The sequence below is a fragment of the Mesoplodon bidens genome (genome assembly GCF_964165515.1).
Source record: "Mesoplodon bidens genome assembly, chromosome: 1".
NCBI classification, from domain to species: domain Eukaryota; kingdom Metazoa; phylum Chordata; class Mammalia; order Artiodactyla; family Ziphiidae; genus Mesoplodon; species Mesoplodon bidens.
Window position 1 is genome coordinate 73206136 of NC_138176.1, and position 24795 is coordinate 73230930.

At 35.1% G+C, this 24795-nt stretch overlaps 1 protein-coding gene across 5 annotated transcripts in view; it reads left to right on the forward strand.

Annotated features, from left to right (window-relative positions):
- GSTCD (glutathione S-transferase C-terminal domain containing) overlaps positions 1–24795 on the forward strand; it is a 135600-nt gene that overhangs the window by 84828 nt on the left and 25977 nt on the right. For all 5 annotated transcript variants that reach the window (XM_081240694.1, XM_081240693.1, XM_081240692.1 and 2 more), the window contains 2 exons: positions 23355–23470; positions 23631–23675. In XM_081240694.1, coding sequence (XP_081096820.1) covers positions 23355–23470; positions 23631–23675 — 161 coding nt within the window. The remainder of the gene's footprint in view (positions 1–23354; positions 23471–23630; positions 23676–24795) is intronic.

Sequence of the window (24795 nt, forward strand, 5' to 3'; positions counted from 1 at the left end):
CATGGGCAGCATCTTCAGTTCTTCCCCTCTCCCTCATTCTCGTTTGACCATTCTACTTATTTCTCAAATTCTTCATCTCTTCTTCATCCCTTCTACCACTTTCCTGTCTAGCTGTCACCTGCTCAGGTTTAGTCACCCTCAGAAGTCATTCTCAGACTTCCCTCCTTTCCTTTCATCCCCCCAACACACACACACACACACACACACACACACACACACACACACAGAGATACCCAGAGGAGAGTACTTCTCATATATGCTTTCATAGCACTCATTATGTAGTTTTGTTTTAGGACTTATCACAGTGCATTATAATGGTCTGTTTACCTGCCTGTTCCTATATATAGCCTTCCCTACACTTTGAGATCTCAATGGGTAGTGACTATATCATATTCATCTTTGTGACCTCTGGGATATATCACAGTGCATGGTCGATGGTAGAAATAAATGCATATGGAATAAATTTAAATTAGAATCAAGAGATATTAGCCATTGAAGTAGGTTTCACAGAAGGTTGTAAAATCCCTTTTTTTGACCTTACGTAAAAATTTGTAAATACCATGTAAGCAGTTTTGCCTCCTGTCTCTATGATTTCTTGGGGACTTCTCTAGGTTTTAAGAATCTTGAGTTTGAAATTTCTTTCAGGCATGGACATGAAGAAAAATTAGAAATATCCATTTTATTCTTATAAAGTAATGATTTTTATAAATTCACGACACAAAATGCTAAAATATTTTAAATTATTTCACCGAGAGGCAAAGTGTGGAAGGGAATATTCAAAAATGATATCAGTTGCTGTTGATGCATAATATTTGCCCAATAAAGACAGTAAATTCCATTATTCATGGTAGTTATGTTCTATAAAATCACTGCAATCAGTTTGGCAGAAACTGAACCATTGCTCTTGGAAGAATATAGGATTAGGTTCCTGCAAGCCTCTGGTCACATTTTTGTCAACTGAGCATACATAACTTTATGTGTGTTTCTGTTTAAAGACACTTTATTTAATATATACTGTTGACTAACTTTGAACTCACAGCCAACAGCACTATAATGCGTGTCTGAACAAAGCTTATCTACTGCACGTATTTTCTCCATAAGGCACATCACAACCTTCTTGCACTTAGAACACTAGACAGTACTTCAGCACTGTGCTTGGGAGCCATTTTAAATCGCAAAATCACCAACAAAAAAGCATGAAAATATGGGACTAAATAGATCATGAAAAGGACACTTGTTACAGTATGATAGCTGAAACATGAAGGCAGATCATTGCCTCGTTCAACCTCAGCTGGGAACATGTGTATCAGGCAACTCATAGTTTTTGCTGCTCTGTGCATGTCCACAAATGACTACAAAAGCGCCACAAGTATTGATTTTGAGGTTACAAATAAATTTTAGTGAGTGAGAAAATTGACAAATACAGAATCTGTGAATAATGAGAATTGACTCTATTTGATGTCTTCATTCTGTGCCAGGCCTTAGCGATATCAAGATGAATGAGTGCAGACCTTATTAAGTGGATTGTGTTAGGGTTTCTGTGTTAAGATGGTTTTCCTTCTCTTCCTCCTCCTCCTCTTCCTCTTTTTTCATCTTCTTCTTCAAAATTTCTTTAATAAAATGACAAAATAAAATGACAAGTTTAAACTCTAATTTTATAACATTGAATTAAGAAGTAAATAGTTATCTATTATGGGTGGTAGGACTTCTGTATGAAGTTCATCAATATATTATTTGATTCACACTCCTGAAATAGTCTCTGATTTTTTAACACAGCCATTGAAGACTTTATGTCAGGAACAAAAATTTAAAGTAAATACAATTAGAAGCAAGCTTTTGGTGCCAGATTTAGAAAGGCTATCCACACTAAGATTACATAAAACCACCTGTCATTTTCTTATAATAATTTATGTCTACTTTTCTATCTTCTCTTTTTATAATTTTCTCTTCCAGCAGACATTCAGTGGGTGCCTACAAAGCCAAATTGATGGAGTCTGATGGACGTGGTTTCTAGTACTTGTTTTTTGTACTTATTAGCTATGTGACTAGGCAAGTTTAACTTTCTGAGCATGCTATTTCCTCAATTGTAAAATAAGGATAATGAGGGATTTCTCCAATTGTAAAATGAGAATAATATTAATTAATGAGAATATCTTCACTTGTAAAATGAAGATAATATTATGAGGATGAAATGAGATACTATATAAAAACTATTCAGACTAACTAGAGCCTGACATTGCTGTTTTTTCTTCATTTCCCCAGAGAGAGTAATAGACTCTCTAAACACTTGTATATTAGAGAAGATGGTTCTATTGCCTTCATAGGTAAATGTTGCGGTGTAAAGAATTCTTAAGCCACAACTGTCTTCTTTCAAAACTCTTTAAATATTGCTCTCTTACGTTTGCCTGTAATCCTGTAGAGAAATCTGAAGCCAACCTGTCTTTTGTATATATGTAGATAAACAGTTATCCTGCCTTCATGCCATAATACTTAAAGTTTTTCATCTGATCAAATTCTGTCTTAAGTTCAATTTTTTTTCTTAGGAAAAGCAATAGTCTTTTATTAACTTTGCAGTAGCAGGTGAGTTCTTTCAAGTATAATTCATAATCTGTCTAGGAAGATTTATTTCCCTCAAGACAATATTTCTTCAAATAAAATTTTCATTCCGTTTATTCTGGTCTTCTTGTCAGAACTGGTTATCCACAAATGGACTTTTCATCATCTCTTCACCACATTCTTCAGTTCTTTCTTTTCTTTAACTTTTTTCTTTGCCTATCTTTTTTGCATTTGAGAAGTTTTAAAGTCATAAACCAGTTTTTCTGCAGTAGCAGTTCTGCTTCTTAACATTTATGAGGTGCTTGCTGTGATTTTTAAAGCTATAATAATACGCCACTTCCATGGATATCATATGTCTGGAACTGGGTAGAACACATCTCTGAGCTGGGTTTAAGCCAAAAAGTCACTGGTCTCTTGAAGTACAATAGTTGGGCAAATACCACACTCTAATGTAAAGTAGATATGAAGGAAAAGCAACCTACATTTACTGAAGGCCAGTGGCTTAGCTGGGACTATGCTATGGTACGATTTATTTCTCACAATAATCCTATCAGATAGGATTGTTACGTACATTTTACAGATGAGAAAGCAAATACTCTCAGAAAGATCTGGTAACTTGACAAGGTCAGACAGTTAATAAATGCCTGAGCCAGACTTGAAATACCAAAACCTTTGTTCCTTCCATAATACCATTTTATCACATTCACTCTCAAAAAGCTCCCATTTGGTCTTTCACTCATAATCTATTTTTTCTTCTTGTTGGCACTGTACTCAGATTTCATTGGCTAGGCTCCAGGTCTACAGGGAAGAAATTGAAAATAGAGAATGTTAGAATAAACATTGTATCAGCAAGAAGTTTCTTTCCAATAGCTGGAGAGTAAGAGAGAAGAACTATAAAAAGCAGACAAAATTTACTAATTCTAGTAAAAATACACATATGTATAGAATATACATCTCTATAACCTCTGAGGGCATTATTATAATGCTGGATTGTATATAATTGGTAGTCATAAGTATGTCTTGGACTCAGAAAGGAAAACTTTAATTGTATTCAAGTTTTTTAAAGAGGGCTAACAAATATGCAGCCAACTTAAGAAATTCCAAAGTTGTAGAAGATGTTTTCAGTTGTTTGTAACTGCAAAAAAAAAATGAAGCATTCCAAATGACTGGCAACAGGAAAATAGATAAATTATAGTACAGCTCTACAGTGGAATACTTAGCATAGTGAAAACAAAGTATAGCTTCATATGTATACATGGATGAACCTTAGAAAACAGTGAAAAATGCAATTTGAAAAAATACTTTATAAAATATAATTCCATTTACCTACAATTTAAAAGTATTCAAAACTAAATAATATAGTATTAGGGTTATACATCTATGTGGCAAAACTAAAAAGAAAGCCAGTACAATGGCAAGCACAAAATTCAGGATACTGATTGCCTTAGGGCAGGGAAAGGTGAGAGAGGTACAGTTGGGTTGTGAAATATATAGGATTTCAAGAGAAATAGTAGTGTTCTATTTCTTAGGTTAGGTATTGGATACCCCAGTATTCATTTTATTACCAGTAGTAGTATTTATAATATACATATATAAAATACAGTTGTATGTATGAAATATTTAATAACAAAAAATTTTACTTCTTAAGAAAGTTGTTTTAGTTATCTAGAAAATTTTAGTTATGAGAAATACTTCCCAAGATATCAGATATGTGATTCATTATCATTATTAAAAAGAAACATGGGCTTCCCTGGTGGCGCAGTGGTTGAGAGTCCGCCTGCCGATGCAGGGGACACGGGTTCGTGCCCCTATCCCGGAAGATCCCACATGCCGCGCAGCGGCTGGGCCCGCGAGCCATGGCCGCGGAGCCTGTGTGTCCGGAGCCTGTGCTCCGCAACGGGAGAGGCCACAGCAGTGAGAGGCCCACGTACAGCAAAAAAAAAAAAAAAAAAAAAAAAAAAAAAAAAAAAGAAACATAAAAATAACCAGATGGCTATATCAGGGAGCTCATTTAAAAACCAAAATTTATTAGTTTACTTACCTAAGGAAACTCCTTTATACTGGAATGTTGGGTACTAATGTACATAAGATGGTTTTTATAGGGGGGAATTTTTCAAATAGAAGTCAAATCCCCTAAATTATGATATGCTCTGTGAAAACCTGTTTCCTAAAATTTATGGTGCTTTGGGTGAATAAAGAGCAAAATTCCAGTAACAAAACACTGCCTTAAATTCTAGAGAAAAGGTCACCTAATTCAGAGAAGTTACATGTTGTGATATTTAATGTTAAGCCCTGAGAGTGTTTTAGAAATTTGTGTGGACATTTTGGTCTTCTAGTAATGACTAGGCATATTACAGTACTATCCTTCTATAAAATATTTTACTTCTTTATTATTATAGCTAAGTGATTATTTTTATTTAGATTATATAGGTAGGTAAGCTATATTATCTTTGCATTTTACTTCAGAATAGTTAAGGAGAATATTATAAAACAATTGTTATAAAAGGGGTATTAGAACTATTAGGGCTGAGAAAAAAATAATCTGTACTCACTTGGATACATGGACAAATTTTTCTGAAGGGTTAAGATCAAGCCAGAAGTCTCTAAGGAAAATTAAATTATGTGAAGATTTAGAAAGCTTTATGTATTTCCCCATTGTGTTTGTGTTTGTATTTTAATTGTATTATAATCCATAATTAATAAGCTAATGCAGATTGACATCCATGATTAAGAAGAAAAGCCTATTAATTTTCATTTCTTGCTTATGAATAAAAGGATTCAGCTTCCTTCTGGTTAAAACTGTAGAAGGCACATATATATTTTGAAAGGTTTTCAAATATTTCTTGGAGAAATATTTTTTCATACACAATTTTAATTACATCTGTAATTTTGGGAGGGAATGAATATTGGATTCTACTTTGTTTTTTATTTCTTTTTAACAGGTGATTTGGGAACAGAGTACACTCAGATGCCTTGTATGAGGGTCTCTCTTTATATGCAAAATGCTTTACTCCTGGAAACTAATCTCCTTAAAAGCTATACCCAAATCAAACAATGTACCCTTTTCAGTGCTGAATAAAAATAGGTCAGGAAGGGATTAAAAGGCTGGCACTGCAGTAAAGTGAAGCAATGAGTTTCACTCTTTAAGCTCCCCCTTGTTACGTGAGAGTTTATAAATTACCAGTTAATTCAGACCCCTTCCTTCTGCCTACTCTAGCTTGCCTCTCAGTAGGTAAGCCTTAATTGTTCATATATGTATGAAACATTGTTTTGTTAGAAATTTTTTCATTGCATCCGTTAGAAATGTTTTAATATCAAGCAACATTGAGTCCAGTTTGCTTCATCTGTGTGTTTAATCAGTGGAGAAACTTAGGTTGATTTTGCATAATATTCACTTCTTCAGTTTCTGCTGCTGTTTCTTCTTCATTCACCTCTCCTTTTCTCTTAAGTATCTGATGATCAGCACTATGCCCTGAATAGTCTTAGATTTCTTAATAGCCTTCAGGTTACTAAAGTGTTTGATTCAATAAGCATATTTGAAAATCTACTTGGTACAAGGAGGTATGAAATCAGTATAGAGCTAGATAAGATATAAGAGTTTGAAGTCTCATTAAGAATTCCTTAAAATAAGACTGTGATAACTGCAGTAAAAGTGTAAATTCCATCAACTGATGAAAATAGCTATATGACTTTGCAGATGGTATCTAAACTTTTTGAACCTCTTTTATTCATATGGAAAATGGAAGTTAAAATGTATACTTTTTATACGTTTTTATATAAGTAGTTTTCGATATGGGAGATAACATATACAAAGTACTTATCATGGTAGTATCATGTAAGGGGATTCCAATAAATGGTTTATATTCTTAGTACTATTGTTATATTTGGCCAGTTAACCATGTTCATTATCTCTACATATTCTGTTTTTCCTGCTCTCAACCTATCAATTATAAAAGGATATCCAAATCTCCATTTCTTTGCCTACAAAATGACAGGATTAGACGATGTGTTCTAGGGTTTCTTCCATTTTTACAATTATATAGATCTTTGGGTCCTTAGGACTAATAATCCTTATCTAAGAATTTCTGAGTGTACTCAGTATGTATAACTTTTTCATATATCTTCTCTCTTCAAATTTTTATACTTCCTCCCCTTCTCTCTTAATTCACAGAATAAAAGTATCTCCTAAGAGCAAGGGCATTCTCCTAGATAACCATAGTCCAATACTTACAGGAAATTTAATGTTAGTACAACAATATTATCAAATTTACTAACCATATTTAAATTTCCCCAATTGCTCAATAACACTTTTTCTCTCTCTTTTAATACCCAGTATCCAATCAAGGATTGTGCATTGCTTTTATTTGTGATATATCTTTAGTCTCCTTTAATCTAGAACACTGATCTTTATAATTGGGGGGGTTGAATTTTATTTTATTTTATTTTTTTATACAGCAGGTTCTTCTTAGTTATCTACTTCATACATACTAGTGTATGTATGTCAATCCCCATCTCCCAGTTCATCCCACCACCACCACCACCACCCCTGCTTCCCCTGCTTGGTGTCCATATATTTGTTCTCTACATCTGTGTCTATATTTCTGCCTTGCAAACTGGTGCATCTGTACCATTTTTCTACATTCCACATATATGCATTAATACACAGTATTTGTTTTCCTCTTTCTGACCTACTTCACTCTGTATGACAGTCTCTAGGTCCATGCACGTCTCTGCAAATGACCTAATTTCATTCCTTTTTATGGCGGAGTAATATTCCATTGTATATATGTAATACATCTTCTTTGTCCATTGGTCTGTCGATGGGCATTTAAGTTGCTTCCATGACTTGGCTATTGTAAATAGTGCTGCAGTGAACATTGGGGTGCATGTGTCTTTTTGAATTATGGTTTTCTCTGGGTGTATGCCCAATAATGGGAATGCTGGGTCATATGGTAATTCTATTTTTAGTTTTTTAAGGAACCTCCATACTGTTCTCCATAATGACTATATCAATTTACATTCCCACCGACAGTGCAGGAGGGTTCCCTTTGCACAACACCCTTTCTAGCATTTTTTATTTCTGGATTTTTGGATGTAAGGTGATGCCTCATTGTAGTTTTGATTTGCATTTCTCTAATAATTAGTGATGTTGAACAGCTTTTCATATGCCTCTTGGCCATCTGCATGTCTTCTTTGGAGAAATGTCTGTTTAGGTCTTCTGCCTATTTTCTAATTGGATTGTTTGTTTTTTTTAATATTGAGCTGTATGAGCTGTTTATATATTTTGGAGATCAATCCTTTGTCCCTTGATTCATTTGCAAATATTTTCTCCCATTCAGAGGGTTGTCTTTTCATCTTGTTATAGTTCCCTTTGCTGTGCAAAAGCTTTTAAGTTTCATTAGGTCCCATTTGTTTACTTTGGTTTTATTTCCATTACTCTAGGAGGTGGGTCAAAAAAGATCTTGCTGTGATTTATGTCAGAGAGTGTTCTTCCTATGTTTTCCTCTAAGAGTTTTGTAGTGTCCGGTCTTACATTTAGGTCTTTAATCCATTTTGAGTTTATTTTTGTGTATGGTGTCAGGGAGTGTTCTAATTTCATTCTTTTACATGTGGCTGTCCAGTTTTCCCAGCACCACTTATTGAAGAGACTGTCTTTTCTCCATTGTATATCCTTGCCTCCTTTGTCATAGATTAGTTGACCATAGGTGCATGGGTTTATCTCTGGGCTTTCTATCCGGTTCCATTGATCTATATTTCTGTTTTTGTGCCAGTACCATATTGTCTTGATTACTGTAGCTTTGTAGTATAGTCTGAAGTCAGGGAATCTGATTCCTCCAGCTCCATTTTCTTCCCTCAAGATTTCTTTCGCTATTCGTGGTCTTTTGTGTCTCCATATAAATTTTAAGATTTTTTGTTCTAGTTCTATAAAAAATGCCATTGGTAATTTGATAGGGATTGCATTAAATCTGTAGATTGCTTTGGGTAGTATAGTCATTTTCACAATATTGATTCTTCCAATCCAAGAACATGGTATATCTCTCCATATGTTTGTGTCATCTTTACTTTCTTTCATCAGTGTCTTATAGTTTTCTGAGTACAGGTCTTTTACCTCCTCAGGTAGGTTTATTCCTAGGTATTTTATTCTTTTTGTTGCAGTGGTGAATGGGATTGTTTCCTTAATCTCTCTTTCTGATCTTTTGTTGTTAGTGTATAGGAACACAAGAGATCTCTGTGCATTAATTTTGTATCCTGCAACTTTACCAAATTTATTGATTAGCTCTAGTAGTTTTCTGGTGGCATCTTTAAGATTCTCTATGTATAGTATCATGTCATCTGCTAACAGTGACAGTTCTACTTCTTCTTTTCCAACTTGTATTCCTTTTATTTCTTTTTCTTCTCTGGTTGCTGTGGCTAGGGCTTCCAAAACTATGTTGAATAATAGTGGCAAGGGTGGACATCCTTGTCTTGTTCCTGATCTTAGAGGAAATGCTTTCAGTTTTTCACCATTGAGAATGATGTTTGCTGTGGGTTTGTCATATATGGCCTTTATTATGTTAAGGTAGGTTCCCTCTATGCCCACTTTCTGGAGAGTTTTTATCATAAATGGGTGTTAACTTTTGTCAAAAGCTTTTTCTACATCTATTGAGGTGATCATATGGTATTTATTCTTCAATTTGTTAATATGGTATATCACATTGATTGATTTGCATATATTGAAGAATCCTTGCATCTCTGGGATAAATCCCACTTGATCATGGTGTATGATCCTTTTAATGTGTTGTTGGATTCTGTTTGCTAGTATTTTGCTGAGGATTTTTGCACCTATATTCACCAGTGATATTGGTCTGTAATTTTCTTTTTTTGTAGTACTTTGTCTGGCTTTGGTATCAGGGTGATGGTGGCCTCATAGAATGAGTTTGGGAGTGTTCCTTCCTCTGCAATTTTTTGGAAGAGTTTGAAAAGGATGGAGCTCTTCTCTAAATGTTTGATAGAATTCACCTGTGAAGCCATCTGGCCCTGGACTTTTGTTTGTTGGAAGATTTTTAATTACAGTTTCAATTTCATTACTTGTGATTGGTCTATTCATGTTTTCTGTTTCTTCCTGGTTCAGTCTTGGAAGGTTATACCTTTATAAGAATTTATCTACTTTTTCCGGGTTGTCCATTTTATTGGCATAGAGTTGCTTGTAGTAGTCTCTTAGGGTGTTTTGTATTTCTGCAGTGTCTGTTGTAATTTCTCCTTTCTCATTTCTAATTTTATTGATTTGAATCCTCTCCCTCTTTTTCTTGATGAGTCTGGCTAAAGGTTTATCAATTTTGTTTATCTTCTCAAAGAACCAGCTTTTAGTTTTATTGATCTTTGCTATTGTTTTCCTTGTTTCTATTTCATTTATTTCTGCTCTGATCTTTATGATTTCTTTCCTTCTACTAACTTTGGGTTTTGTTTGTTCTTCTGTCTCTAGTTCCTTTAGGTGTAAGTTTAGTTTGTTTATTTGAGATTTTTCTTGTTTCTTGAGGTAGGATTGTATTGTTATAAACTTCCCTCTTAGAACTGCTTTTGCTGCATCCCATAGGTTTTGGATCATCATATTTTCATTATCATTTGTCTCTAGGTATTTTTCGATTTCCTCTTTGATTTCTTCAGTGATCTCTTGGTTATTTAGTAACATATTGTTTAGCCTCCAGGTGTTTGTGTTTTTTATGTTTTTTTCCCCTGTAATTGATTTCTAATCTCATAGCATTATGGTCAGAAAAGATGCTTGATATGATTTCAGTTTTCTTAAATTTACTGAGGCTTTATTTGTGACCCAAGATGTGGTCTATCATGGAGAATGTTATGTGTGTACTTGAGAAGAAAGTGTAATCTGCTGTTTTTGGATGGAATGTCCTATAAATATCAATTAAATCTATCTTGTCTATTGTGTCATTTAAAGCTTGTGCTTCCATATTAATTTTCTCTATGGATGATCTGTCCATTGGTGTAAGTGAGGTGTTAATGTCCCCCACTATTATTGTGTTGCTGTCGATTTCCTCTTTTATAGCTGTTAGCATTTGCCTTATGTATTGAGGTGCTCCCATGTTGGGTGCATATATATTTATAATTGTTATATCTTCTTCTTGGATTGATCCCTTGATGATTATGTCATGTCCTTCATTGTCTCTTGGAACATTCTTTATTATTTTAAAGTCTATTTTATCTGATATGAGTATAGCTACTCCAGCTTTCTTTCTTTTTTTTTTTTTTGCGGTATGCTGGCCTCTCACTGTTGTGGCCTCTCCCATTGCAGAACACAGGCTCCGGACGCACAGACTCAGCGGCCATGGCTCAAGGGCCCAGCCACTCCGCAGCATGTGGGATCTTCCCAGACTGGGACACGAACCCATGTCCCCTGCATCGGCAGGCGGGCTCTCAACCACTGCGCCACCAGGGAAGCCCTCCATCTTTCTTTTGATTTTCATTTGCATGGAATATCTTTTTCTATCCCCAATTTTTGTCTTTTATGACATTGCCTCTTTTTTTTTTTTTAAGAATCTCGGCCAAGTGTTTTACCGAATATTCTCAATTTGGGTTTATCTGTTTCCTTTATTAGATGGTGGCTAAACTGTTGGCAGGTCTGCAGTAAAGTGACTCCTAAACATTTTTGGCAAGCATACTACAGAGTGGATGTTGTACCCCTCTGAGTGCACCATAGCAGAGAGAACATGGTATCAGTTTGACACATTATTCATGATAAGTTTATCACTGTGTTAAGGTGGTGTCTCGTACATTTCTCCATTGCAGAGATACTCGTTTTCCTTTGTAATAATAGGTAATCTCTGGGAAGCTACTTTGAGACTGTCTTATTCCCCAGTAGTCTTTCACCAATGGTTTTAGCATCCATTGATGATTCTTACTCAAATCAATTATTACTATAGCTATTGTAACATGGTGATTTTCTATTTATTTTAGGCCTTGTTTGTTTATTAGTTGTCCTTCTTCTCTCGTGAACTCATGATAATCAGGCTTCTGCCTTACCACTCCTACAAAACTGCTGTTGTCAAGGTCACCAATGACTTCAATTTAGTACATCCAATGGACATGTCTCAATCCTTATTTTCCTTGGTTTATCAACTGCGTTTGACAAAATTAATAATTCCCTTCTCCTTGATATACTTTTTCAGTTGACCTCTGAGAAACCATAGAATGACTCTGTATCAGTCTCCTTTACTGGTTCTTCTTCAGACTCTAAACTCTAAACATGGAAGAATGTCAGGATTTAGATTTCATACCTCTACCTCTACTGCAGTTTAACATGTGACACTTTGGTTCTTCTAGTTGCTCGGGCCCAAAATTCTGGAGTCATAGTTGACTCCTCTTTCTTTTACCCTCTACATCTAATTCATTAGCAAATTCTGTCTGCTCTGTTTTTAAAATATACACCAAACCTAGTCACTTCTCACCACTTCCATTGCCCTGTCCTTAGTCTGAGCAACTATCGTGTCTGAACTTAACTACTACAGTAGTGTCCTAATCAGACTCCCTGCTTCTACCCTTGCTTGCCTATAAAAATTTTTTCTAAAAAGTCAAATAATGTCACAAAATCCACCTAACTCAAAATAAAATCCAAAGTTCTTACATAGATTATAGAGCCGTGCATACTCTCGCCCCTGGCTATTTCTTCGATCTTTTCTTCTGCCAGTCTCCTATTTACTAACTCTATTTGTTATCCCCCTTGCCTGGAAAACTCTTCCCCCAGACAATCCATATGCCTGACTCAACCACTTCATTCAGATCTCAAATGTCATCTTATCAGAGAGTCCCTTTCAGATCATCCTATCTAAAATAAGTCTCCTCTCCCTCACTCTTTGCCCCCTTTCTCTATTTTTCTTCCTAGCCCCTGATGTAGTATATGTTTGTTTTGTGTGTATCATCTGTCTACCTTCACTGGAATATGTGTTCTGTGGCAGCAGGGACTACTATATCCCCAACCCTGAGAGCAGTGCTTAGCACCTAATAAATATTTATTAATTGGCTGTTGAAATTCCTCTTATCTGATAATGATAGAAAGAAAATATTTTTTCCCACTTCTAGTGAAAGTTTTAGTTTTATAACTGCTGTCCTTTTCCTCTTGAAATGTTTACAGTGTTTCAAAGTATACTTTAGCAAAAATATTATTTTTTGTGGGGGTTGTATAAATTAATGTGTTATTTATAGTTTTGCTGCTTCTTATTCTTAATCCCAATATGTTGTTCCTCAGTGTTTGGATATAGTTCCTTAAAAGGCAACTAAAATTCTCATATGTTAACCTAGTGTTATTTCTTTTACTATAAATGAAAGTACAAAGTCTTTTGCTGAATCATCCACATAGATTTTAAAGCCCATCAGTACAAGTGTTTATTTTAATGTCCTATTCTCTAGGAAGTCTACCTGTTTTCTACTAGCTTATGAAGAGAGGAGTTCTTGCTTCTTTTATTAACTTGAAAGTAAAAACTAATTACATGTTTATAAGATTTCAGTAAACTAGTAGAAATTGATGGAACTTTTTGACTAACTACCATTTCCAGGTGTTTTTTGTTCTATATGTTTGGTGTCTCTGTGTATCATATATGTGGGATCTAAATAATGGGAGGAAATGTATGTGACTTCAGATCTGACTTTAACAGGCTTGAAAGTGACCAAGATATGTTTCCCTGTTTTAAAGAGTGAGGAAATTTCCTCACCTGTTTTGTGGGTATGGAGATATGTAGGTGTTATTCATAAATGCCCTTATGCTACCATGTCGGTATCACAAACATCTGATAATAGATTTTAGGGCTATTCATTAGGGAGGATATTTAGATGTTAATATTATATATTTCATTGGATATCTAGAAATGTTTACTTTGAAGCATTTTCCTCAAGAATTCTCATAAGCAATTAGCTGTTTCTGTATATAACTAAACAGAGCATCTATTTTAACTGTGGTGAACACTACTTATGACTCTGTTCTCAGAATATTTCAAAAGTTTACATTAATATGTCATGTCATTTTCTTTTCTAAGTTAATATTCAAGAAGAAATATTATGATAGCTAATGTCTTCGAGCTTCTAAACACAGCTTTCATAACTCACTTTCAAGAAAAACGTTTTGGTGCCTTTTGTTGCTTTTTGTTGCTGACTCATTGACTTGAGCCTAACTAGCATGTGACTGGGTTTTGTATATTAAGTCATTTCTGGAGGTCCCTGAGAAATACTCTTGTCCTGAGGTAGAAGGGTGTGTAGTCTGAAGAATCTGGTCTGTGTCTCTGTTGTCTCACTGCATTCATTGGAAGTGAATTTGAAGGATGAGTAGGCATTTTTAAGCAAGGAGGTAGGGTAAAGCAATGTTTTCTAAAGTGGGTTCCTAAAATAGTCCCTAAGGAGAATTAGATAGCCAAAGCAGTCAGTTGTCAGATAATTTTGGGAAGCATGGTATTTCTACCATGAGACTCTTTAGAGTCTTTACTCTGCTAATGGGCATTGTGATTCTCTAAAAAATTAGAATATATATGAATTTGCTAAGGCTACCTGATGGAAGCCACTTTGTTTCCCTCCCAATATCTCTTAATATCCTAAGGGGCTAGTGCTCCAAAAACAGTTTGTAATTCCTGGGACAGTGGTATGCATGACAAAGCAAATAATATGTTTAAAACCTCAGAAAAGTGACAGAGCCTGGTGCATTTGGAGAATACCTGGTGGTTCTATCTGACCAAAGAGTGGTGAAAGGGAAGGAGTAAAGAAGCGGCAGGAAGTAAGCTGGGTCAGACAATGACGTCTCAGTGTTTAAAATCTGGTCTGTCAGCCGGGGGCCATTGAAGACTTGCAGGAAGGGGAGTAGCATGAACACATTTGCATTTTTTTAAAAATGGGTACGAAAAGGAGAGAATATAGGACAGAGTGTTTAATTAGAAGACAGTTGCGGTAGTAAAAGTGAGAAATAAAAAGACTGTGAACTGAGGATATGGCTTTGGGCGGAGGATGATGAATAGAGGATGATGAATAGATGGTGGTACCATTAAAAGAGAGGATTCCAGAAAAGAAACAGTTTTCATAATTGAAGATAAATGAGTTTGGGTTTGGGACATGTTTGGTTTGAGGTCCCTGACTGGCATAAACAGAGATATTAAAGATGCAATTGGAAAACCTGATCTAGATCCCATATAGCGTTCCAGAGAGCAGGGTTAGCTGAATTATAGATTTGGGTGTCTTTGCTATAGATATGGTATTTCAAACCACTAGAGGAGGGAGAGAAAAAAAACTTCTTTCTAATAAGAAAGGTCTACCCATCCTGTTACTTCAAATTTACTTCCAGGTTCTTCTGTTCTGGGTTTCTGAAAATTATTTTTAATGATCATGTGAATCTGGGAAGAATTCCTTTACCAAGTAAATGCCAAGAATGCTGTGATTATTTTGGCTATTTGGTTGGTTGGTTGGTTGATTGGTTTTGTTATCTACATTTGTGCATACTCACACACTATAGTTTTTAATTTGCTATTGACCATTACTTTTGCACTTAAAAGTCTAAGCACTGAAGATATAGAAATATTCATATTTATTGAACTTTGGTTGTGATCAAAAGGAGCACTTGCCCTGAATATACAGTAACCACCCAGATAAGTCCTGAATTACTTTTTTTTTACTATGTCAAAGCCATTTATGCACATATGATTCAACTCCAGCACCCTCATTGCATGACAGTTCCCTGAAAAGTTGACTTTAGCATGCCTTTCATGCTGACTTTGGGATTAGAATTAAGTATATTACCAAAATACAAAAGAATGATATTTGATAATGATGAAAATTTCTCTGCTGTCGAAATACAGATGAAACATATATCTATACCACACAGAGGAAACAGCATAGTGTATACTAAAATAGAAAAAAGTTCTATTTGTTTTTTCTAAAAAAGACAGTAAACTTTAACAGACAAATATTTAACAGACAAATTGGTAGTCCCATATATATTTGTGTCCTATTCAGAAAAAGTCTACTAATACAGATTTGTGATTCCTGGGATGGTGGATAGGAGCACAGGCCCTGGACTGAGACTGGCGAGATTCAAACCCTGGCTTTAGCATGGAGTAACTACATGACCAAGGCAAGTTACCTTTTTTTTTTTTTTTTTCAAATTTATTCATCTGACAATGAAGTAACAGTACCAACCTCATGACAAAAGATTGAAACAGTAAATGAAACATGCTTAGCACATAATAATCCTTCAGTTGTGCTAATACCAGCAAATAAGAATATCCATTCAGTGACTTTATTTATATATTAGTGATAAGGATAAATATATATATATATATATAATTATAATTATCTTCCTCAAACATTCTTTAGCTCCTCTCCACCTTATGACTACATCACCAGTTCTCTTTATATGTAGTGTCTTTCCTCCTGTTCCCTATGACTGGATTCTTATCATTCAGATCTCAGTTTTGTTGCTTGCTCAGTAAGGCTTTTCCTGACCACCTAATCTAAAATATTCACCAAGTCAATTTCAACCACATCATTCTCTTTTAATTTTCTGCATATCATTTATCACTTGATTTAATTGTTTGATGTCAAACTCCCTTCTCTGAAATATAAGAATCTCCCTTGTTCACCACGGTGTCCTAGCTCCTTGATCAGGGCTAGACATATAATGAGTGCTTTAAAACTTTTGCTAAATTAATAAACTACTCTGTAGAGGTTATAATGAAAGAACCAGAGAATGGGAGGAAGATACAAAATTCCAGTTTAGGAAAAAAAAAGGTCAGTACCTGTCTTACCCTGCTCTACCCAGGCCCTGAATCAGTGTGTCCGTATATCAGTAAACTCCAGCCTCCCAAATGGTGCAGTTTCAGTGCAGCCTTGTTCTTTTAGATCTGTCATCTCTTATGATTTAGTATAAGCCCTGCCACCCACATGTGCAACACCTATTTGGATCACGGTCCCCATCCCTACCCATGCCTATACCTGGGTTAGTTACCATAATCCTTTTCTTTCCACCATCCCTTGCTGCTGAGATCCCAACAGTCTTTACAGTTAGGCTCATGAGGTTTAGGACCATTAGAAAGAGAAAAGGAATAGTAGGGCTGGAATTCAAGACTGCCTTTCAGGTTTGTAGAGGAGTCCCTCTAACTTGCATTGAATACTACTGCCTTGAGCTGTTAACTCTTAGGTATAATAACTATTTTCTATTTTGGCTATTGTCATAGTATCCAGCACCATTCCATGTATAGGTAGATGACTTAATAAATACTATTCAGTGATGATAATCCTTACAAGCCCAATTTAGGATGTTGTTCAGATGATCTATAGCCACATAAATGCACCACAAAACTTAGTGCATTTAAATAACAATTATCTATTTTATTCACCAATCTTCAACTTAGGTAGGACTTGGTGGGAAAGCTTGTTTGTTCATACAACATCAGCTGGGGAGGCTTGGCTTCCTAAAGCATGGTACCGTCCAAGAGCAAGTGTCTCAAAAGATAGGACATGGAAGCTACCAGAAATGGGCACAGTCTTTCTTCTATATTACACTGGTCAAGTGGTCATAGAGCTCAATTTGAGGGAAGAGACACAGATGCCACCTCTTGATGGGAATACTGTATATTAATATAGTATTAATATTATAAAAGAATATGGAGCCATGTCACCTTAGATATATTCATTTTCATTTTTTTAATCAAAATAAAATATATGAAAAAATCAAACAAGAAAACCTATGGGTCATATCATAGTAGAAATTAGAATACTATGTATATAAGAGAAGTGATTTTTAGAAAATCACTAGACACCAGGAAAGTTAACACTCACCATTGCAGGCTACTGTCATTTAACCGAAATACAGTGAAGCACATCAAATTAGAACTCAAATTGAGGATTACTTGAATGATCTCAAAAGTTAATGAAACTATTAAAATACCTTACTGTTGTTAACTTAAGCCTCTAAAAAAAGAGGGAGAAGAAATAAATACCTATTTTCTAGAGTTAACTTTTTTTGTTGTAAAGCATTTCAATTTGGTCTTGTGGGCAAGTTGGAAGATATTGTGAAATGTTTTTTTAACTAAATTCCAGGGCAAAGAAACAATTACTTTGTGTGGTATAAATAGCATTTGAATGAAATGAAAATATATGTGTTCAATTAACTCTGGTGTCTGGTATTCTGAAGTCAAAATGTTTTATTCATCCTAGAGAAAAAAATAGCAGGAATAAGAAGTTTTAAAATTTCCACTATTCAATGTATCTAAGCTCTTTTATAAACAAAACAGAAGTTTTGATTTGGCAAATAATGTGGCTATACTTTCTTCAACTATTGTTCCTCAACTGTGCATCTTGACTAAGTACTTGTAGTTATTGTTTTTTTAAAAGATGCCCTGGAATTAGATATGGAAGGGTGAAGTGCATGCTATATTTGTCAGCATCTGCAGTACTATAATGCGAAAGATCATCCCAATCTATTTTCACTTTTTCCTCCTGGATAATCCGATTTTGCAACAAACTGATTGCTCAACCTCCCCATATCACTTTTCTATTAAATTTAAAATGTTGCTACAGTTCCAAGGTGAGGAAATGGTCTTTTTCTGGAAAGGGTGACACTCAAAGTTCAATTCATTAAACAGAGTGACTTATGAGACCTGCAGATAATGCCTTAGTGATATATTCCAAAATATTGAAGTTCAGAACTTAAATTGATCCTTTTTACTGGTAAGCCTGCTTTGGGAAATTTTATTTAGAGGAAAACTGAAATAAAATGCATTTTATGACTGATTCTGAAGAATTCACTTTTTTTCCCTAAGATATAATTGTTAGGGATATCCCTCATTTCCCTGCTAGAAAGCACCTCATTTCCTTGGACAGGTAAAAGAAAAAAAGGACCAGCCCTGAAATTCTGAAATCACAAAGTCATCTGCTTAAGAAATGGCAGACCATATTGCAAAGACTGAACCTAAAGTTAGAAATCCTTGGTTAGAGTCCCATGTTCACTGCCTACCAGCTGTGTGTCTTTAAACAAATGCTAAGTTTGAGCAACCTCTTCAGTGCTGTGTCCTCATTTGTAAAACAAGGAACAGGTTATCCACCTAACAACCTGACAATATTGAGGTTAGATGATGTATCAAATGTGCAAGTGCTTAATAAACTGCAAAGCATTATATAAACAATTATCAATCATTTTAGAAGCTTTAAGGAAAGAAGTATGGATTTTTGTAAGTTAGGACTGTTAAAATGTCATTAAAAATACTGTACAATGTGGTTAGTAAAATATATCTTCTAAGGTCATATATAATGTTTTTGTACTATTTTAAATTAGGTATAAGTTCATTAAGGACAGAAATCAAGCGATAGACATCTTTGTGACCCTAACATTGTCTAGAACAGTTCTGTGTAGGTCAAGTTAGTTGGTTGATTTGTTGGTTGAATGATTGATTGAGAAGGATATTTTATGAGGTCAGTATCCCTCAATTTAGAGAGGAATAAATTGGCTTCTTTTGAATTTTGAATTTCTAATTGATAATTATTGACAACTCATAATATCTATAACAAAACTATCAGAGTGCAAATGCCATCACATTGTTACAGTATTACTGACTTCATAGACTGCACTGTGGGATGTGTGAATGGGCTGGGGATGGGGGAGAGAGGGAAAAGGTATCCACTGTTGCAAGAGTATTGTCACTCTGGGGTCAGTATGACTAACAGGATTAGTGATGCTAGCCTACAACTGGCTTTAAAAAATGTAAATTCCGACTATTCTAAATTTTCAGTATTACCAACAAGTCATTTCCAAAATTTAAAACGAGGTTGCCCTAACCTAAAATGTAAACTTTATGTTGCCGCTTAGTTTCATGCTTCTGAGGAGTTTCTTTAGGAATTTTATTTACGCTGTTCTAGTTTTTGGTATAGCTTTAAAGGGCAGCTTTCTTATTCCCTCATTAAAGTTTTTGGAAACTTTTCCATCCCCAGTTATAACATTGTTTCATAGTTGACTTCCTTTTCTATTTCAATACAGTATATTTTCAAATACAGTTGAATTTGTTTTCATACTTAATATGTGCAAAAGTTAACTTACTGCCTTGAAATGCTAAGTCATAATAACAGAGAAAATTCATTCATTAAACTTTCATTAAGCACCTGTTATGTGCCTGTCAGTCTCCTAATACTCTATCCATTTAATTGGGCCCAAGTTTATGTAGTTCCAGGAAAAATCATCTGTATCTATTTCATGCACACAGAAGCAATTTCAGCTAACGGTCCTTTTTGGGTAGTTTGTATAATGAATAATGCCTAGGTAAATCATTTTATAATAAGAAAACTTCTTCAGTAGTTAATAATAACAGGAAATATAATAAATAGTTTGAAAAAGTAACTTTTTTCTCTTTTGTCTTTAAAAAAACTTATTACAAAAGGAATACATGTCAATGTAGCCAGGAGTGAGGAATAATTGGTTTCAAGCAAAGAGAACAAATTTATAAAGCAACTTGACTCACCAGCCATGATAAATTCAAGGAACTATATCCATTGTTCAGAGAGGCTGGAACATAAGGGATATATTATGAAAGTAGCAGAAGGTAAGGTCGGCAAATTAACAGGGCCCAGATCATTAAAGGCCTTTGCCAAGAAGTCAGGGCTTTTTTCATAAGGCAGAGGGGAGCCTTTAAAGGTATTTTAAGCAAGGACAGGTATTTTCCTAGGCAGTTTTGGAAGGGACTTTAGTAATATACTGAAGAAAATCACACTCAGTGATGAGCTATGGCACAGAGACAGAACCTGGTGAGCACAGCATTTCAGGGACTGCCACGGGGAGAGGAGCCTGGGAAGGAGAGTGGGAAGGACAATCCAATAAGGAGTTCAAAGGCTTTCTCGTCTAGAACAGCAGAGCTCAAAATGATTCAATGAGCTCAATTTATTTAATTCCATTTTCTTAATTAAATCATTTAATGACGTTAGCATCAGTTGAGGTTGAATGCTCCACATAATTTTATGAATAATTCTATCTAATTTGGGGATATACTCTATCCAGAATAAAAATGATGCAGGCTAGCAATATAAAAGAACATCTTTAGTATGGAATAATGTAAAAATAACAGAGCTGTCTATTCAAAGAGAACTTGTCTCTAAGGAGCTCTAAGCATACATATTAAGTATTAAAGCAAGGCCATGTTTTCTGTACAGCACAGAGAGGCAAGATAACAAGCAATGCCATTTCCCATATGTCCCTGCCAAATTTTCAGTTTTATCTTATGCTCTATCACATTCCCATTGATCCCCATTTTCAAACACAAGTGAGCTAATTGCATTTTCCCCCTAAGTATGCCATATCATATCATGCTTTCCCTGCCATCCTACCTCGCAAGTTTCTGTTCCTCCTTAAAGACTCAGCTGAAATGCCCCACACATCTCTGCAAAATCCTCTGTGATGTCTCAGTTAGTTCTTTATCTGCATTGCACATACCTTTGCACATAATGAACACCCATACCGTCTTCTTAGATACCTTCTTAGCTCCTGAAGGACAGGGACTATGTCTTATTCACTTTGAGTTGTGTCCTCAGTACCTGGACAAGTACTGGGCATATAGTAGGAGCTTAGTGACAGTTCCAAGCATGAAAACCATAGCTACCCTGAAGGTGGAGCTTGGCCTTCACTGTCCATTGCCCTATGAAACATGATAAGTGACCATTCATCAGCTTGTCTTAATGTTGTTAATCAGGCCTCTTAAAAACATTAAAATTTGTGGTTGTCACCTTCCTTCTCGCCTGCCAAAGGTTCTATCGGTGCCACCTTGTGTATTCAATTGTCTCACACCTTCTCTACAACCTCTGTACTGCACCCATCACTGTTGAAGAAATTTACTCTTGCTCTCTTGGTTTTATAGCTTTTCAAACAAAAACATATTTTAAAAGTCTCTGTACCAGGCTTCCCTGGTGGCGCAGTGGTTGGAAGTCCGCCTGCTGATGCAGGGGACATGGGTTCGTGCCCCGGTCCGGGAAGATCCCACATGCTGCAGAGCGGCTGGGCCCATGAACCATGGCCGCTGAGCCTGTGCGTCCGGAGCCTGTGCTCCGCAACGGGAGAGGCCACAACAGTGAGAAGCCCGCATACTGCAAAAAAATAAATAAATAAATAAATAGGTGGATTTATGACTGAATGGATAGGGGGATGGATAGATAGATAGAAGTGTGATGAACCAAGTCTAGTAAGTTGCTAATAGTAGAAACTAGGTGGAGGGTATAGAGCCATTCACTGAATCTTAATTCTTTCAACTTTGCCTTGTGTTTGAAAATTGTCATAATAAAACCTCTTAGGAGTGGCTATCCACTGAAGGTGGGATCACAAGGGCTTTCACTAACTCTGTGTAAATATTTTGCCATTATATTATTAGAGAAAAATGAAAATAATTTTTTAAAGCTACATGAAACTGTCTTCACAAATGAAGTCACCAAACGATTGATTTAAATGCTTTTCATGTTTGAAATTCACATTAGGCCATGCTAAATAATTAAGAATACACACAATGATTCAGTTGTATGATGATGACCATATTGTTACATTAGGAAATTGGTTAAATAAGTTGTGTATAGATAGTTAATAAAATACTATGCAGCCATTAAAACTTGTAGTGTAGAAACAAATTCATGGGCACAGAAAGATTTATATTATAATGTTTCCTATGCCATCTAGAAAATTATGAACTTATGGGTATAGCTGGAAGTACATATATACAGAAATATTACCTATGAATCATGAGATAATGGACTTCTTCTCTCATATAGATCTTTTTAAATCCACATTTTCTATTTTTTCCTAAAAGTTTCCCAATGTTTTAATTTTAGTAACATAAGAAAGAAGGAAAACAGAAAAGAAAAAAGCCATGCAATTTTTCTGTGAAAATGGAGTGGGGAAGCTTTGTATCTGTAAATAATTTTTGATCAAGCCAAAAAGATTTTCTGGGTTTTTTCTTTTATCGGTATCACTGAGAGCTACTCTCTTACATTTTCTTAATCATGCTCTTATGAACAGTGCATTTGAAATATGTAAAAACAAATAATTTTATGCATTCTTCTGAAGATATTTTAGTGGACTTGACTAGTAGCTTTTGAAAGAAAAGTTAAGATGTTTTCATGCTGCTAGGCCCAAGGCATTTTGTACTTGGAAATGCCCTGTCCTCAATCCCTAATTGCATTAAATTTCTGTGTCTGACACACTCATGAGGAAAGGAAGTTTCAAAGCAGAAATAAGAAAATCTAATTTATTTCTAAATACAATAACCATTGATATATTTTAAACAATGTGACACCTATGTTCCAAGTGTCCTAACTAGAAGAATTAAGAGTTCACGGATGTGCCAGTTAAATAATAAAAACATTTTTATTATTATAGGTCTCTTTTCTCCAAAGCGATTTAAGCAATGTGCTGAAATTAGGTAATCTTTACACTATGTCTCTGAGAGGAATAGAGGGAAGAGATTATTACTATTAATTTTTATTCATCCAGTAAACATTTATTGAACACTTTATGACTCTGAAGTTAATGTTTCACTTATTGTTTCCTCTCTTTCAAAGACATTTTTTCATAGATTTTCTGTTAATGACTATTGAAAGAAAAGTTGGGTAGAAATAAAGTAAAAAGAAGCAAAACAGAGTTCACCTCTGGGCTCCAGTTCTCTAATCCTCTCATGGTGGATTACATGGAATGTGTAATCCACTTACATCTGTACCGCTCTTCCCGTAGGTTGCTAGTCTAGTCCACGAGTGCCATCTCAGTCCCCTACAACCTATAACGTGTCATTGTCTTCATCTCTTGTCTTTCCCAGGTAAAATGTCCAGTGATCGAGCTTTGAGGAAGCAGCAACAGTTAAACAACCTTGTTTATGTGGTGACAAATCAGGCCAAACCTGGTGACAGAATTGTGGATTTCTGCAGCGGTGGGGTATTCTATATCTCCTTTATTCTCTTTAGCCTTTCCAAGATGATGTGACTTTACTATACTACATTAAAGGTCATGTTTTTATTTGGCAAGATTATTGTCTCAGAATAAACAAAAGCCTTAGAGACCAAAGTTAACTTGTTTCTTTTTTTTCCTTTTTCAGGGCCATGTTGGGATTGTCCTTGCTCACATGCTGCCATCATGCCAGGTAAAGTCTGAATAATAGACGAAATGAAACTACACAATTCAGTTAGCTGAGTCTGGCTTTTTCCTCCTCTTTGAGTTTATAATCATTCACCCAGGTCAAATATGTGGCACAGGCATTTTATATTTCTTTGAACTAAACTTCTAAGATTCAGAATCATAGGGAAGAAAAGTAAATAGGACCACTACATATTTTATTTTTTATAAAAGGGCTATATTTTTAAATAATTTTTAAAAGAAATAATTATTCCACTCTTAAATAAAATAATTAATGATGAAGCCGGTTTAATTGTCAACATATTTTTATACTGGAAATACTAGCTTCTGAAACTTGTTGAGCACATTCTTTGGTAGCTTGATTTTTATTCATTGTATCAGAATTGTAACAACAACATTTTTTAAAGAAAAAGATAAACCCCAAATCTACCAACTGATCCACCAAATGCATTTCTCCCCATGTTCTCTTTGTCATTGTTCATGAGGATGCTTATTGCTGCAAATTCTAAAAATGCAAGTACAATTTCAATCACCTGCTTTCACTCAATCTTATATCATAAATGTTTTTCGCTATTGCAAGTAGTTTCAAATATCATCATTAAAATATCACTTAAAATGTGACTGCATAATATGTTTTTAAGTAAATGTACCATAATTTATACGATTGTTGCCACCATTTGTTAGAAGTGTGTGCTGCTTTTAGTCTTCTATCATATTAAATTATTTCCTCACAGTGACCATCTTTCAGCATAGAAGTCTAGAATCTGATGATTGAACTGGGGCAGATCCTTTGTGAGTTCTCTGGAAATTACAAAATAATTAAAGTGATTATTCTCAGAAGAAAAAATGTGGAAGAACTCATAGACTAGCCAGAATGATATGTAGCAGAATGATAGAGAGTAGAGAGTATTATTCTTTATCTTTCTTAGAAAATAAAGAGCAAAATAAATGAGGAATACTGGGAGAAACAGGCAGATGTTTGTTTCATCACTAAGGAAAACAACAATTTCATGGTTGGAGTAAGAGGAATAAAGCTCATAGAGCAGAATCCTGGAGATGTAGAGTCAGGCAGGGATATGGTGTCTTTTTTACCCTTCCCAACAGCTCTGGAAACTTAGAAATGTTGA